Raw genomic sequence first — 18,358 nt, forward strand, 5'->3', positions numbered from 1 at the left:
TCACTCTGATATGCAACCAAATAACCGTGTTGAGTGGGAATTGCTCCATGAGCATATTTTGATACATAATCTACATTTCAAATAGTTGTTGACGATCTATTTGTGCAAAGTCATTCAGGTGAGTTGAATGAGTTTGTGTATAAAGTTTTGAATGCAATAAACAAATAAATTGCTGTGTAAACCCTTTATTACAATAAGATCAACTAATTTTTTGGATTAGATACTTAACTCTGATAATAAATTAAATTCTAAAACTTTAACAAATTTATAATCATTTATCAAGTTTTCCACCTTTAGTAATTGATAAAAAGTTCAAAAAAAGTTTTGGTTTGATAATTTCATACACACAATACTTGCGTCTTAGTTTTTAATTCCTCTATGGCATATCCTATAATTTTAGATTTTGATTCAATTTAAGATTAGTTTTCCGTAAGTTTGTTATAATGTTTCTAGCCTTGTACAGATACTTAAAATTTTGATTGCTATATCTAAGCTTTAATATTTCCAGGAGGAATGCTAGAGAGTGTGTTAAGTTGTTATCTCAAATTGCAGGCACTGATATCAGACTTTTCCAAGGAGAGAATGGAAAGCAGTTGGGTGTTTTGGACACAAATCAATTGAAAAACAACATGGCTGCTCTTTCACCAAATGGACGTTTTGTGGCCGCTGCTGCCTTTACTGCAGATGTCAAGGTTACTTGTCTGTAACATATTCAATATTACTACAGCTTGCTCTTTTCTTTTACCATTACATGAGTTTATTAAGACTGTGTATCAAGATTTGCCCACAACTAAATTGTTACAAATAAGCAGACTACAATAGCATCCAAGGTACACTTTAATGTCAAATTCTATCACTATATCAAAGATAACCTAGTGCTATGAAATCTACATATAGCTGATTAAGCATATGCAAAATATAACTCTGTTAGGATAAAAATTTACCTTCACAAACACCCTTCTGGGTCTAGTTGAACTCGAAGTGCAGAAGAGTTTATCCATTCTTATGTCCTGAAACCACTATAATCTATACATGTACTCTTGTATTATCCTCATGAATGACAGTCCCTAGCATTAAGGGTAAGACTATGTTCCTGGATTGTGGACCGGCATTTTTGCAAAGGAACACTTCCAAGTCCTTGTAAATCATTTTTGTGGTTGGATGAAGAAATTTTAGAAGAAATTTTAGGACACCCACTTGGGTGTCCAAGAAGTTCTTACTGAACCCGTTGCAAAAGAACATAGTGAAGGAATTTTTGTGTGGAAAAATTGAAAAATACAGAAAAAAACATATATCATTTGAAAAATACAGACTACAAGTCTGATAAATTTAAGCTACATTAATTTTCTGCCAAATTCGGTGTTATTACTTTATAGTCATTAATAGGAATAGACAAATTTCTCACAAGAAATATACCAGGGAATTCCATGGATGTGTCCCCAACATTTTTTTGGGGGTCACCATTTTCAAAATGTTTTGGGGACAGGGAGTTTCCTAGGGGATGCTCCTAGGCTGTCCCCAATTTTTGGAAAAATATAAAAAACATCCGAGAAACATGGGAATTTCCCAGGTTAAAAGGGGTGGGTGGCAGGCATGAATATCTGTGACATCCCCCAATTATCCTGTGCAGGGCTAGCACCCCCATAAAAAAACAATGTTTTTTAATAAAATTGTGAATGCAAAAAAGTAATTAATTCTCCCATATCACCTTATTTCTGCAGTCCATTTATGTTTTCTTGGTTATTAATGAAAGGTTACTAGATCTGGTACAATCCATGAAAGTGATATTAAGAAGGTGTCGTTTACAGTTTTGGACAGCAGCAGTTTGTGTTCATGTTTAAAGTATGAGGGAAAATACATAAAATGCAGAAAATACAAAATGTGCACATCACAATATGGCATATCTACTCCCCACTATTTTGATTATGTACGAGTTGATGTTGTCTTAAACATCTTTTGTTGGTAGAGTATTCTAGCTCCTTGGAGTGTCGATAGAGGTCCAGTATTAGCATTTTCTTTATGTACATTTTAGGGCATTCCCCAGCTTTCATGGGTCAATGTAATTGTGAATTTTGAAGAAATTAATGAAAGCTTTTGTGATTGTGTCCTCCTTCTGATTTGAATCTATTTGTGGATAGTTAATCTTTTCTTTGCTAGATAAAGAAAATTGACTTCGTATGCCAACAAACCTCACACCCCAATTCTCCCTAAATGAGGAGGAAATAAAATGAAACATTATTTGTTTTTTGTAATTTTCATATTGTAATTAAACATGGAAGTTGTAGCATTTGAGTATTTTGTTGTAACTAGTTTACTACTTTTTATTTTTAAAATCACTAACACATATTGACAATTAAGCGGTTCAGAAGTATGGTGGAAAAAGCTACACTCTCGCATGAACTTTCTATGATTTTAGGCTTCCCTTCACTACATTTTTTAAATTCTGTACTTGTTTTCATATCATGCTACTCATTTTAATCATCTTTATGATATTTGTGATATAATAGAAATCTTCCATTTGTCGATTCAACAATTTAAATTTTATATATTCTAATTTCTAATAGTAATTTGATATTCAAAACTTCAATGTTTAAGTATTTGGCATTTGCAAATTTTCGATGTTACTTCTTAATAGTCTTATACATTTTAAGTACCATATGTATAGTATAGGGTATGTACAACACCCCCTCGAATGCACCGTACACACCTATAGATTTTAATATTTTACAAGTGTTGTACATTTGCCAATAATGAGAATAAATCACACATCCAAAGCTTACAATGATTTAACACTGTTTTACATTAGTGGTTGTTGTAAATTAGAGGTGCAAATTGTCTATGCAGAATATTAATTAGATGGATTACAACTCTCAATCAGTTTGGAACTTTGGATATTATGTGTTTTCAGTCTATTGTACTTTTGTTTTCCTTGGGGAAAGGATAAGTCAGCATGGGGAATGTGAAGTTTGGTGAGGATGTTGCCAACATGTTCCCTTATTTCTGCCCCCTTAGTAACTTGTTTACATGAACTCACTCCTGGGAAACTTAATGGCTATCTTCCCTATGATGACTCATATTTATCTTCTCTTTTCATGGTGAGCTAGACATTACTACAGCATTATTCTAAGCAAGGGTTGGGAACTCTTATTGCACCAGATCGTATACTTATTTAATGAACTTGATTGTTTATTTGGGTCTTGATGTCCATGTGGTTGTGTATTCCAGTGTGGTTTTGGTTACAACTATTTTGTGTTTTATTTAACTTAATAGTTTCCCTGAGTATTGGGTTGAGATTTTTGTCCATTGTTTGAATATTTGCAGTGAGACATAGTATTGGATGCACACCTTGGCCCTGTGTACCAAATCCGGATGCACATCCTCGACTGTGGATGTGTAGTCCAAGATGCGCATCTTGTACGTGCATCTGAACATGTGTAAGATCAAAATGTGTAGTCAATGAAAAATCATTAAAATATAGTATTTTTTATATTTTTTGCTAGAAACCCTAAAATGACCCTTTAGTATTAATGTTCATCTTTGGCATTTGACATTGATCAATGATGAAGGATGATACTATGAAATGATTTAGTTTTACAAATTTGTATAATTCTTCAATTTTTTGTATATATATATTAATGGCAAATTGCTGCCATGGGGGTAGCTCCCTTTCATTAAAATGAAAATCAACTTGTGCAGGAGAGAAAACATCTTCATACACCCTAACCAGAAATGCATATGTATCTATACGATTTTCGAGCAGACCCGCTTGAATGCTTCCAAAGATATTTGCCCCTAGTTCTTTCATTTCCTCATTACAGACAGTGTCACCAATCAGTCCCGTCTTCGGTTGCATCAAATAGAAGAGACTTGCTAGTGGGCGATTGTGAAGAAAGCCCCATATGCATTCATGTTCCTTCCCAGATCTTACTCGAATTCAACTTTATGAAGAACTGTTTTCTCTAGATAGCTTCGATGGCAGTCCAAACCTATGCCCTTACCGTGATCTGATTGTTCATCAAGTTTACTGTCGCCTTGGACAGAAAATCTACAGCCATATTTGCTTTGCGGTTAATGTGTGTCAGCTTGTAATCCACGTGGCATAGATCCTCATGTATGGCCGTGAGTCAAATATTCAATTTTTCTGCATGTTAGAAGTGATGGAATTATCAGAAGCTTAGAATCTCCCTCGATAACGGTTTTATTAATTTTTTAACCTCTGCACCACTTCACCTTCTCATAAAAAGCCTCAGAGTCTGTTTCATTTTTTGTCCTGCTCACAGGCCTATTTGTGTATGTGTGTAGACATACACATACCCAAACACATCCAAACCCCCCAAAAGTTTTTACCACTCATCCATGTACCCTGTTCTCGTACTTGCATCCAAACCAGTGACTAAGATTTGAGGTATTAAGATACAAATCATAATTAAATTTATGTAGCATACTGACAACCTTTGTAAGCTATTTGGCAGAATATGCATCGTCTATTAAAGCATGCCTCTAAGAAAAGTGTTGACAGATCTGTAGTTAACAAGTGGCACTCATCTGCTTGGGATAAATTATAGAAAATTGCAAGCTCCATAGATTTGTCGACAGGAAATTCCAAATCTTTTGTTTGATAAAATGTCTAGCAGTTATATTGATGCAATTTGTACAATAGGAATATTTGCTCTTTAAGTAAGACACCATTTTTCTGTTAAATCAGGATTCTGTGGTTGTATAGGACTGTATTTTAAATTTATATGTATAAATTTAGGCAGAAGGTGCCATGTGGAGAAAACAACTTATCGTAGCATATAAATAAAACTGTAAATCTGGTTTGCCAAAATTTGCCTGAATTGTTTTTAATATGCACCTTATGTGGACAGTTCCCAGGCACCATTTACATTCATTAGCAGACAATTTATTTTTGTCTAGAACTGATAATCTAATAATGCTAAAATTGAATACGGCATGCGTTATTTATTATTATAGGCTCTTTCTACCCATTTGCTTTATTTAGATAAAATATGCTAGTGTAGAGATATAATTGTTGAATTAACTTAAACTATAACCTTGATTAACATGATCAATCAGTTTTTGTATTTTAGGTGTGGGAACTCATTTACGCAAAGGATGGCTCAGTTAAAGAGACAGTGAATGTGATGCAGCTGAAAGGTCATAAGGTATGTTTTGTGTTATCTTTTTATCTTGTCTTCAAAAATTTACATTGAAGTTTTATACTTAGTTTGTGGAGTCAATTAATCATTTAATAAGATATTGCATTAGCATAAAATTTGGGCGTCCATTAACTCTCATCTGATACATGGGTTTTCAATATAATTTTGTTTGTTTTGTCCTGGACTCGAGCTGGCGTATCCATGAAAAAAACATCTAGAGAAATGGTTGAAGTTTTTTTGAATGGAATTTAACAATATATGTATTCCATCGATTATTTAAATTTCTTTTATTATTTTTGAGAAGGCTTATGTTTTCCTGGCATGTGCAATATTGGCAGTGTGGTTCAAGTGTTTTTGTCAACTAGCAGTAAGCTTTTGGTTTAGTATTTTAAATTAGGATGGTCATCATCATTCTGTAGCCTGTAGCCTTAGTCTATATTAGCAGACTAGAATCATGCTTTGCAGCTTGTGAGGGACATTTATTTGTACTTTTCATTTCATGCTTTGGAGTTGAAAGTTTTAGGGATTGGGTTCCCTTTCCCATGTACTGATTATATGGTGTATCAATAACTCACAGCCCTTGAAATGTGCATCTGCATCCATAGGGTTAACTTAGATTGTTCATTGCTTCATACAATTAATAGGTTATTGTTTTAAGAAGTTCAAGCAACTCTAGTTTTGCTGAAATAGTTTTCAACATGCAGAGTGCAGTGACTTGGCTTTGCTTCACATCAGATTCAGAAAGAATTCTTACTGCTTCTAAGGATGGTTCAATGAGGCTATGGAACATCAATGGTATGTAAAACTTGCACGTTTATGACCAAAGCCTTGCAATTTTGGACCTGTTTTTACTGAAGCTTAATGATTTGTTATTTGATGTGTACAGTATCAATTAGAGGCACTTGTGTCGCTCCCTGGATTTGATAGTTAGATTTCTCATCTATTTCAAAGCAGATGTTTTCTATTACAAGTTGTAATCCATCTGTTTGATTTCATTTCAGTTTATGAATGTGACTGATAAGTTTGTCAGAAGCTTCTCTTTGAACTACTTGTAATGCCAGAAAACAGCATGACATTTGCTTTTAGGACGATTTCAAGCACTGTTCTCTGAATCATTAATTTGTTTGCTGCCATCTAGATTTGGCATCATAACTTCATTTGATGTTTTTAACTACCTATACTTGCTCACAAAATATTAAATTTTATGTCATTAGTTTAAATTCAGTTCTGACCAGGTCAGATTCAATGGCCTTATCATTTTTAAGTGTAACATGCTAAATTGCTGAAAACTATTTAACCATTAGATAAATGAAATAACATCACAATCTTAACTGAATGAAAAGAGTTACAGTTATATCAGTTATTCTACTCTTTCACATGAAATGGAAAATATGAAACTGTAAATTATATTTCCACATAATTAGAAACTAACAATGATTTCAACTACTAGGTTCACATGATATTTAGTTAAAACTACCATTTCACTTGTATTTGGCTATATCTAATTTCTTGACATCTAGAAATAAGTACAAAATTTAAAATACATGGTAATAATATGTACATCCCATGAAATACAAAAAACATGAAGTAAATACTAGAGAATAAGCAGATGATGTCCCTGTCTTGTGCAAGTCTTGGCATCTGGAAAAGAGGAGAAGCATTGTCGTGGGTTTAATTTCCCAATTGTGGACCTTAAGTATCCCCACACAATCTCCATCGAGAAAGGCCCTCCCTACCCTGGGAGTAGGCTTGGGACAACCTTGTCTTGCCACTGAGCATCTTGGTGTTAGAGTGTCGGCTAGTCAACTGATGAGGGTGTGGACACTTTCTAATCAACCTATCTTCTAACTGTTAGCACTTTGACCTTTGGTGATCACAATGACAATCGTGCCATTAACCTACATTGGCCAAGGATTTTGGATGGGCAACATAGATGCCTAATCACCCGCTGCTCGATTTGACAACAAGAAATTATACAAAGGATTTCCATGAGCTAACTTAGTTATTGAAATTTGAGTGTTGTTACTGATTATATTCACTTTTCATTGCGGGGATATTCTCATTCCCTCCATCTCGACCATAGTGGCCCTTGTGGATGAATTTTGGGGAGGTTTCTTATGTGATATCTGGTTTATCGAGTATATACATTGCCATCTTTCATGCCAAATCTGACCTATGGCATCATAAATGAGTTATGCTTTCATTCTGTTTATTTCTTTATCATATGCAGCTGCACCTCATCTCAGAGATATATTGACCATATCTTTGTATGAGTTAGCACTCTTTGACAAAAAAAACTTAATTACATTCACATTCAAAATGTTATCACAGGCAAGGTGTTTTGATAACATGATGGTTCTTTATAACATGTTCTTAATAGCAAGAAGAATACTCTAGCCGAAAACATCCTGATTCTGGGTTTCAAGAAAGAAAATAAATACAGAAGTCTTCTCTATGAGGCAATTTGGCGATTTCAAATGCATGACTTAAGCATGATAAATAATAAACAAAATGTAATGCACGACTTGAGATCGGTTTAGCATAATTTGGAAAATGTTAATGTGATGGCGTCAAGTATGCCACCCTCTTGCGCTACCAAATATTATAATCCCATCCAGTATATGGAATGCTGGACAATCTCAACAAGCTCGGCTAATTTAGAGACAATTGTTGAATATGATCACCCTCTCGCTTGGTGAGAGCAAAAAACCATAGCAAGTAAAATGAATTACTGTAAAGGCAAAGATGTTTGGAAGAACCGTCCAAGAGGGTGAGAGGCAAAGTATATAATGAATCCATATTGAGGTGAGCAAAGATAAGCAAAGAGGTACCCACATCCATGCTTAGTTACACAAGAATGATTGAGGTGGCAAGGCGCTCACATGGGCCTTTTGATTTAAATTTGAATAAAATAAAATGAAACATACAACCCAATGCCATAAATGAGATATAAAAAAGGTGATCACTTAAGGCAAAAAATAAATAAACCATTGCCAAGGTTCGGAATAAAAGGAAAGGGTGGCAACAAATGCTTCATTCATGCCTTAATATATTAATGTTACCCCTATGTATTCATGCTTGTTTGAGTATCCTTAACATGTAGGTATACAGACACACATAGATACACACACACACATGTTAAATTATAGGATGAAATGGCTAGACAAGAAAGAATGTACAAAGGATTACCATGAGCTAACCAGTTGAACTATAACATTAAAAAAACTCAAATAAGAAAGATTACCTTCATATGTAAATGGTCTCAGTATATCTTGCAAATTCTTTCATGTCTTAGTATAATAACATTGTGTCTATACTCATCGTGCTCCTGCAAAAAAAGGAAAAAGGTTCCAGAGTAATAACATGTTTTCCATAGTTTTTAAATATAAATAAAATATCACAATCATTTTCAATTTCCAAAATATTCATTTTTCAATTTCCATCATAACATCTAACTAACAAGTGATATGAAATATAACTAATAGCCGAAATTCCATTTCACATGAATCAAATATCTCATCAACTTTACTGAACAACTAACTTCACACAAATTTTCAGCGGCTAGAAGACTATTTTAATTTAGGAAAAATATCGGATGTAACATACCCTCCCCCATGTGTTTCGTTGTCCTTGACGAACTATGCAATATAACAAAATATTATAACTAAAAACATAAATCCAAAACATAAATAATTCAGAATAGTTCAAGTTCTCGGAAAAAGATGAGGAAACTTCTGGAAGATCTCATCATAATCTTCCCAATTGGCATTTTCCTTAGTATACTAATCCTACTGGATCTTGCATTGAGTTACGTCTCAATTCTGCAAGCCAAGCTTACACACCTTGAGTATTTTGAGTTATTCTATTTCCACGACCCTTGGGTCTGGCACCTGCAAGAGATTCTAATTAATGACATGCTCATGATGGGTTATATTCGTGAAACACATTATGCATTGTAGCAAGGGCTGGAGGTAGATCAATTCTGTAGGCTATCAAGTTTATGAATTCTAACACTTCAAATGGTCTCAAATATCTTGGGGCTAGTTTTGAGTTTCTACCAAACTTGATAGCGCTTTTTTGTGGTTTAACCTTTAGGAGGACTTCTTCTCCCACTGAGAACTCTCTAGGGATCCTCTTTGCATCTGCATAGCTCTTTTGTCGGTCATTTGCCTCCATCTACCTTTGACAGATCTGAACTACCTGTTCCTCCATCTCTAGAAGCATCTCAGGCCTGACAATGATTCGGTCCTCAATCCTATTCCAACTCATAGGGCTTTTGCACTTATGCCCGTATAGAGCCTCAAAGGGCACTATTTTAATAGAGGATTGGAAATAATTGCTAAATGCAAATTCCACTAATGGAAGATACATTTCCCACTGGTATTGACGATCGATACTTGGTTCACCCTTTCTGTATGACCATCTGTCTGAGGGTGGTAGGCGGAGCTGATATTCAATTTGGTTCCCAAGACCGAGAATAAGTTTTGCCAAAATCTGGATGTTTTTGGACTTCGTGGAGTCTAAAAACTTCTTTCACAAACTTGTATGCAATCTTTGGTGCTCCATCTGTTAGGTTTCTTGGTATAAAATGAGCCACCTTGGTTAGCCTATCCACAACCATGAGGATGGTATTATGTGTGTTCTGGGTCATGGGTAACCCTTGAATAAAATCCATGGTGATTATTTGTCATTTCCATTCTGGAACCTCATTTGAATGTAATAGCCCAACTAGATAGCGGTGCTCTGCCTTGACTCTTTGACATTCGAGGCATCTTGCCATGTATTCTACCATTTGAATTTCTCTTTTCACCCTAGGGTGTCCAGAATATGGAGCAGTATGAATTTCTCGTAAGATCATCCTTTGAATTTTTGCATCCTTGGGTATATACATCCCACCATTATATCTCAAGAGTCCATCGTCTTCTAGTTGATATCCTCGATATCTGGGGTCTTGAGGATCCCTCTGAAGTGCTTTGTGAGTAGATTAGAATATCAGCAATAAAAACTAGCACAAATTTGTCCAAACAATCTTGGAATATGCTATTCATGATATTCATGAAGGCTGCTCGGGCGTTGGTTAGCCCAAAGGGTAATACTGTGAAGGGTAGGATGTATATACCAAAGGATGCAGTTTTGTGAATGTCCTCTACCTTGATCCAAAGTTGATGATGGCCCGATGTTAAGTCGATCTTAGAAAATGCTGTCACTCCCCTCTTCTGGTCAAATAGATCGTCAATCCTAGGATGTGGGTACCTATTTTTGATGGTGACATTATTAAGCATCCTATAATCTATGCACAGCGTCATAGTCCTGTCCTTCTTGTTGACAAACATTATTGGGGCTCCTGAAGGTGAGACACTAGGTCAAATGAGTTTCTTATCCAACAGGTCTTGCATCTGCACTTGCAGTTCTAGTAATTCTGTAGTGGTCATTCGATAGGGCGCTCATTTGATAGGGCTTTCCTGATATGAATCTTGCCCCAGACACCAAATCTATAGTGAAATCAAATACTTTGGATGGAGATAAGTTGGGAAGTTCTTCTGGAAATACATCTCGAAAGTTTTTAAGGTACAAATACTTTTCTCTAAAAGATTCCTTCAGTTTTTCTTTGATTTCCCTATCTTCAAAGATGTAGTCATCTTGATAAGTGGTTTCTAGGGGTTCCCTCAAGTCTTCTATCTTTACGATGAAGATTTCACACCCCTTGCTTCTGCATCTTTTAAGCTACATGACTGAGATTTGGCAAAGTTTTACCTCATGCATTATCCCTTGAATTCTTATGGGGTTTCCCCAGTTGCCTAAACACTTCACTGTCCTGACAAGACAATCCACTTTAGCCTTGTGCTAACTGAGCCAATTTATTCCCATGATGATATCATTGGACCCTAAAGGTGCTATGCATAGATTTACCTCGGAAGAGAAGTTCGGAAAATGTACCCGGGTCTTAAATAGACACTGTTTTACCCAAGCCGTTGTCTTATTTGCATACTTTACAGTCCAAGGTTTTGCAATAAATCCACTTCTCTTAGAAAATCTACCCAAAATTTTTTGGAAAATAAAACATTCTGTTGCTCCTATATCGATCAATATAGAGATGGGATTACCATAAATCTTACCTGGAGTTTCTATAGGGCTCAATTAATGTTTAGCTTGTCGATTGTCTAGTGCTGCATGTATTCTCTGTTGATAAACGATTTGCTAAGGGGGTAGTGGGGATCGTGGCTGCTTGTTGGTGTTGAACTTGTTGGGACATTGATTGGTGTAATGGTCCCGTTTGCATGTAAAACATCCTTTGGGTGGCCACTTCTTTTCATTCCCTTTATTACTGCCATTATCACTGAGGTTACCTTTAACCTCTTTTCCACTGTTTCCCTTGAAATCTGATTTGTTAGGCTTGATGTTCTTAAAACTCCTTTTATGCAGTCTTGAGTCTGAACTATCAGCGTTCCAGCTAGTCTTCCTCATATTATCTTAGATGGAGACATCCCTTTTGATTTTGTGCTCTTGTCGAATGGCTCTCTCGAGAGCTTCCTCCATAGTTCATGGAGCGAGGAATCCTCAACTCCCCCAATCCTATTGTTTAAGCCCATAATAAACTTCGCAACTTTCAAATTTTAGTAAATGGGTGAACTTCTCCTAGTGCTTGTGCACAGTCAAATCTCCTTGCTTGAGATTATGGAAGTCTAACAGTTTTTGGTCGTAGAAGGTTCGGGGCAGCCATCGGTTTTATGAAAATGGAGACAAACCTGTCCCAAGTGATTTAAGTGGTTTTAATGTTGAACTCTATTTTGGTGTTTCCTCACCAAGTAGCTACTTCTCCAGAGAGATGATATATTCCCCATACTGCTTTAGATGTTTTTGAAAAACTCTTGATTTCAAAATATTGTTCCATTTCAGTTAACTAGTCCTTGGCATCTTCTCCAGATAGGGAGCTTGAGAACCTAGGAGGTTTGATCCTCTTAATCTTAGTGGATAGGTCATTGGCTATTTCTTGTTTCTTTTGTTTTTCATATGTTGTCTCCTCCTGACCTTGCCCAATTTGAGTTGCCATTTCATTCATCCCCTTTTCCATATTTTCTAGTTTTGTTTGTGTATCTTGCAAAATATGGATCAACATATTTGAGGAGTTTTGAGGATTGGCCCCGCTGGTCACCTCATTCTCTACAACTTTTCCATTGCTGGCCATGTTTATAAGTTTCTCTTGAGGTATGCAATTTTTTCTTTAATCAATATTAGTTATAACAAAAGTATATGACTGCTTAAAGAGATTAAGTACAACAAAAGAGATGAATTGCCAATTGCTTATTTCATTGTTTTAACTGAATTTGCTTGTTGCAACTGCATCAAAGGCCTGTCAGTGTTCTGTGTGGGGGCCATAGTAGCTCGGGGTGATCCTGCCACACTACCACCTCCACTGTGATGACTCAGTGCTACCTTGTGAGGTGGAGCTAATTGCTGCATAGCAGCTGTAAGCTGCTGAAGTTATATCCTACTAGTCTGTGATGGTGTGTACCAATCTGCTCGTGCCTATGACTGGAACCAGAACACCCACAGTCTTCCTTTGCTATGCCCATCTCATGCCCAAGTCCCCTTTTGGATAGATAACTATCCTGTCTTGTGCTAACTCTTCCTACAGTGAAGAACTGAAAACCACCACACTACTAACTCCTACGTTTGTTCAACACTGCCACATTTTATACTTCCTGCTTACTACATGGACTACCACTACCTTGTTATGTGTAGTAGACTTATCACGTGGAGTGAACACCTCACCTTGCTAACGGTTGCTGTGGCCTCTTGGTGAAACTAACAAACTCTTTCCTGTGCGTCTGCTTTCTCCAACCAACGTGCACCTAATGCAGATTCAATATGAACAATACATTACCAATCAACTTCATAAGAATGATGTACTCACTGAGCAGCTGGCTCTACGTCTAACTCCTCACACTTGCCTTAAGGGGTTTCGTCCTTAAGAGTAGTCAGTCACATTTAAGCAATCGAGATTAACTTTCAGAATCTTGATATATTTCATGGTGTAAATCCCAATGCAAATACTTGCTCTTATAACCTCGATGTGAGGGGAGATGTGAACAACTAGGCAATGTGGGATAAAACCCTATTTTATCTTTTAGTCACTTGAGTCCTTTTTGTCATAAAGTGACTTTTAAATGATAAAAGTACTTTATAAATCAATTTAGTAAAATAAGTGACTTAACCTTTAGGAGTTTCCACTTAAATATCTACCTCAAATGAAACCAAATAGACTCTTGTAATTGGCTGGCATCCTCAGAATAAATGCCGTTAACCTATCCAGATGGAAAGATAGACCAACAAGGCGCCATTAGGTCTAGCACGGGGAAGGGGACATTACAGTCCTCCCTTCCCTAGATTGCTTGCCTTCAAGAAATCTCAGTGCTGGATGCTGCAAGATTGATTCGCCTTCCCAGATTGCATCTTCTAACGACCAATCTTTCCAGCGAATTAGATACTCCTTGATGGACCTATTACACAGCTTCCTTTCTTTGACCTCTATCACCTCTGCTGGAACTGATACTAGCTTCCATTCCACATCAAGTGGGGGCAATCCAGTGGAGGGTACTAATGCTGACTAATCACTTTCTGGAGGCAAGAAACGTGGAAAACGTTATGAATTTTGGTGTCATCTGGCAAGTTCAACTCATAAGCGACCTACCCAACCCTTTGAGTAATGCGATAGGGACCATAAAATCTAGGCTGAAGTTTTTTAGACCCACTCTTCTTCAAGGAGCTTTGCCTGTAAGGTTGGAGATGAAGATAAACCATGCCACCCAACTCAAAAATCTGCTCTGTTCGATGACGATCAACTTACATCTTTTACTAATTTTGAGCCTGTAGAATGTTCTCCCGAAGAGATCTGAGAATGTCTTGCTGATCCTGTATCCAATCCCTAGCTAGTGGTGCCTTGCTGTCCTGCAAAGGCAGATCTACGAACGACGGAGGCTCGTTGCCAAAGAGAGCTCGAAATGGAGTCATCTAGATGGACATGTGGTAGGAGGAGTTGTAGCAATACTCCCCTAGATATAACCGTTTAACTCAAGCTCTCTGCTGCCCTGCTACATAGTTCTAGAGATAACCTGCACCCATTTGTTTACTATCTCGGTCTACCCGTTCGTCTGGGGGTGGTAGCTCGTGCTGCATGTCAACTCCATGCCTGCCAATTTGAATAGTTCTTGCCAAAAGGTGTTGAGAAACTTGCTATCCTTGTCACTCACAATGGTTTGAGGAAGACCATGTAGACGAAAAACCTCTCGAAAAAATAACTCAGCTACTTGAGAGACGACAAATCTACCGCTATAGCAAAGAAGTGAGCGAACTTAGTCAATCTGTCCACCACCACAAAAATGGAAGCTCTGCCCTGCACCCTCGGCAACCTTGTAATAAAGTCCATGGAGATACTCTCCCATTTCTGCACTGGAATAGGGAGAGGTTGTAATAATCCAGCTAGAAACTCGTGCTCTGACTTGTTCTGCTAACAAGTCTTGCATTCTCAAATATGTTGGAGGACATCGTCCTCAAGGCCCTTCCATGAAAACCTTTCTTTGACCTGTCAATAAGTTTGAAGAACCCTGGGTGTTTGATTGATGGTGCATTATGAAGAGTTTCCATAATCTTTGCTTTGAGTTTAGACTCTGGTACGAGGTAGATTCAATCCTTATAAAAAATCAGATCATCGATTACCTTGTACTTGTTGTCCTTAAGCTATCTATCCATAATCTGACATGTTTGAGTATTCTTAAAATACTCAACCAACAACTGGGACTTCCAATTTGTTGATATCTCTGAAATGACACAATATTCTACTATGATGTCAAAATCATAGGCTTGAATCTTGCTGACCCACTTTTGTTGTCTTTCATTTAGATCCTTCTGTTCTAAGGAGGAGCACAAGTTGTTGTGGTCCGTCTTAACTGTGAATCTGCCACCCACCAAGTACTGTCTAAACTTGGTTAAAGTGTGCATAATGAGCAACATTTCCTTGTCATAGGTGGAGTACAGTCTCTCATCATCCTTGACCTTCCTGCCCTCATAAGATATCAGATGTCTATCCTGCATCAGAACTGCTCCAATTCCACTCTCTAAAGCATCACACTCTAGTACAAAAGGGCGAGAGAAATTGGGTAGTGCCAAATCGGGCATGTGCTCATCACCTTCTTGAGCTTATCAAAGGTCACCTCTACATCATTTGTTCACCTAAATGCCGCCTTCTGTGTGAGATCGGTGAGGGGAGTTGTTGTCTGTGAGAAGCCTCTAGCGAACCTCCTGTAATAAGAGCAAAGACCAAAGAAACCCCTCAAATCTGATACATTCCTCGATGGTGTCCAATCTAGGATTGCCTGAATCTTTTCCTGGTGTACCTTCACCCCATCTGCACCAATCATGTGACCAAGGTAAAGAATCTTGGTCAATCCGAATTCACACTTTGAATCCTTCGGAAATAATGGTTGCTTCTCCATAATACTAAGTACCTCATCTAGGTGTTGCAGGTGCTCCTCCCAAGTTCTGCTGAAAACTAGGATATCATCAAAAAATACTAACACGCTCTTTCACAATTGTTTTCTTAAAATACGGTTCATACATGACTGAAATGTAGCCAGCGCATTAGTGAGTCCAAATGGCATAAGCAAGAACTCATAGTGTCCATAGTGACATCGGAAAGCTGTCTTATGCACATCCTCTTCATGAACCCACATCTGATGGTATCCAAATCTGAGATCTATCTTTGAGAAATAAACTGCCCCATGTAGTTCATCTAGTAACTCATCAATGCGAGGAATAGGGTACCTATTCTTGATGGTCCTCTTGTTGGGAGCATGGTAATCAATACACATGCAAAGAGTGCCATCCTTCTTCTTCACCAATACGACTGAGGAAGCGAAGGGACTAGAGCTAGCTTTTGATGTGTCCCATGTCTAAGAGTTACTTAATCGTCCTTTCTATTTCTTCTTTATAGTGCTTGGGATGACGATAAGGTGCAGTGATGACAAGTTTGGCGCCCTCCTCTAACTCAATGATATGCTCAAACCCTCTATCTTGGGGAATGTCCAGAGGTATGTCCTCAAAAACCCTCTTGTGCTTATCAAGCACTGGCTGAATGTCAATATGAATCTGCTGCCCTGAGTCTAAGGTAGCCTTAGAGTAAATGAATCTGCTGCCCTGAGTCTAAGGTAGCCTTAGAGTAAATGAAACATATGTGCTGCCCACTCCATGTCATCATGCTTCATAATAGCCTCCATCCCGTGGGCTGAAATCAGCCTGAGTTCACCCTCTGACATAGCCTTGAGGATCACCTGTCGGCCATCCTGTAAGAATTTGAGCTGCATCTTATCATGATCAATTGTGTACCTACCAATTATTGTCTTCCCAACATGGCATCTATCCATCCAAAACGACCGCATAAAAATCTGCCTCAAGAAGAAAGTCATCAAGGTGAATCGGAAGTCTTGACACTTTCCCTGTGCACCTCAATCTCTCACCTCGTGTCACTTTAACCTTGAACTCGTGTATATACTATATCATCAATCTGTAACTTTCTCTTTGTAACCTAGTGCGTGCTTATGAAGTTATGTGATGCACCTGTATCTAAAAGACACACAATACGCTGCCCTCTAACTACTCCCTTCAAACGAAAGGGATGCCCCATGGAATTGCTGGAAAGGGAAGCTATGATAGGAGGTTGTCCTTGAGTGGATTCCTTCCTTCTCTCTCTAGGTGGTTGTTCCTCACTTTCTTCCTCATCGCTGCCATCAACATCGCTGCCCTCTTGCTGCTCATCCTCCTGCTCTGAGAGTACCTTGACATAATGTATTTTGCCTTTGCCAAGGCATCTATGATTCGGTGTCCATGGCTCCCTACAAGTGAAACATAACTTCTTCCTCCTGAGTTCATTCTATGTCTCAAAGTCCAGCTTGCGAGGGGTAGCCTTACGCTGGTTCTTGTTCTTTTGGAACGAAGTGGACCCCTTATAAGGTTTCTTAGGAGGCTGTAGTATCAAAGAGGGTGAGTCTAGATCGTGTGCGATCTTAATAGCATCATCCAAAGTGTTTGGTTTCAGGACCTTGACCAAACCTCTATATCTATCCTGTAAACCCTCCGTAAACAACATTACCTTAACGCTGTTCTGACATGTTTGGAACCATCACTGAAATCTGCTGAAACTCATCAATGAAGTCATCTAGAGATCCACCCTGTCCCAACTGTGCCAAATCCCTACAATAGACCTCAATGTCCTTCCTGTCAAAGCGGGTGATCAGCTTAGAGCTGAAAGTCTCATAAGATTTAATGAGACCATGATCCTGGGAGACCAGCTATCGATGCCACCAATCATATGTTGCTCCGTCTAAATGTATTGTGGCGAATCTAGTGGCTTCTGTCTCTGACATGGGCTAAAGTGTTAGGTAGGTGTCTAGCCTGTGAATCCAAGCTCTCGTGGATGTCTTATTGCTGCCATCAAAAATGGGTAGAGATAATTTGTTCATGGCGTGTTTCAAATCCCTATTTTGTGCTCTAGGTTTCCTATTCTACAATGGTCTCTCTGTCTCCCTTTTTTGATTCAAGTATTGAACAAAGGACAAATTCTACTTAATCGGATTAGGGAATAAATCCCATTCATCATACATAGCCATAACGTTATCTGACAGTAATCTTGATGCCACGGGTGGTGCTACCTCTTCATCTGCATTAAAAACGGGCATCAAAGGCCTGTCAGTGTTCCGTGTGGGGGCCCTAGCAGCTGGGGGTGATCCTGCCACACTACCACCTCCACTGTGATGACTTAGTGCTGCCCTGTGAGGAGGAGCTAACTCTTGCATAGCACCTATAAGCTACTGAAGTGTAGTGGCGATATTATTCTGCCCATCTCTAATAGCCCGTAAGGTTTCCCTTACTTCCCTTTCTTGTTCATTCTCATTACGAGCCATTTGAGTGTCTTGTACCTGTTCACCTTGTTCAACCTGTAAGTTTGTCCCAAATGTTAACTCTTCATCAATCGAGTAACTGTCCTCAATATCAATCTGATCTGAAGATCCTGCTTGTTCTGGACAGATGTGACTAAACTTGTATGGTTTCCTATTCATGCTCGTCTGACATTATTCTTGTTAAATCCACCCTGTTATGTAATAATTTTTTCCACAAGTTGGCAGGACTTATGGCTCTGATACCAC

At 38.0% G+C, this 18,358-nt stretch overlaps 1 protein-coding gene across 2 annotated transcripts in view; it reads left to right on the forward strand.

Annotated features, from left to right (window-relative positions):
• The window catches only part of LOC149541124 (Transducin/WD40 repeat-like superfamily protein), a 107,873-nt gene that overhangs the window by 52,995 nt on the left and 36,520 nt on the right, over positions 1-18,358 (forward strand). For both annotated transcript variants that reach the window (XM_089802121.1, XM_089802120.1), the window contains exons 5-7: positions 553-692; positions 5,091-5,165; positions 5,864-5,954. In XM_089802121.1, coding sequence (XP_089658247.1) covers positions 553-692; positions 5,091-5,165; positions 5,864-5,954 — 306 coding nt within the window. The remainder of the gene's footprint in view (positions 1-552; positions 693-5,090; positions 5,166-5,863; positions 5,955-18,358) is intronic.

This window comes from Cupressus sempervirens, chromosome 9, assembly GCF_028749045.1.
Source record: "Cupressus sempervirens isolate cs-2001-9-10 chromosome 9, ASM2874904v1, whole genome shotgun sequence".
In the NCBI taxonomy this organism is placed as follows: Eukaryota; Viridiplantae; Streptophyta; class Pinopsida; order Cupressales; family Cupressaceae; genus Cupressus; species Cupressus sempervirens.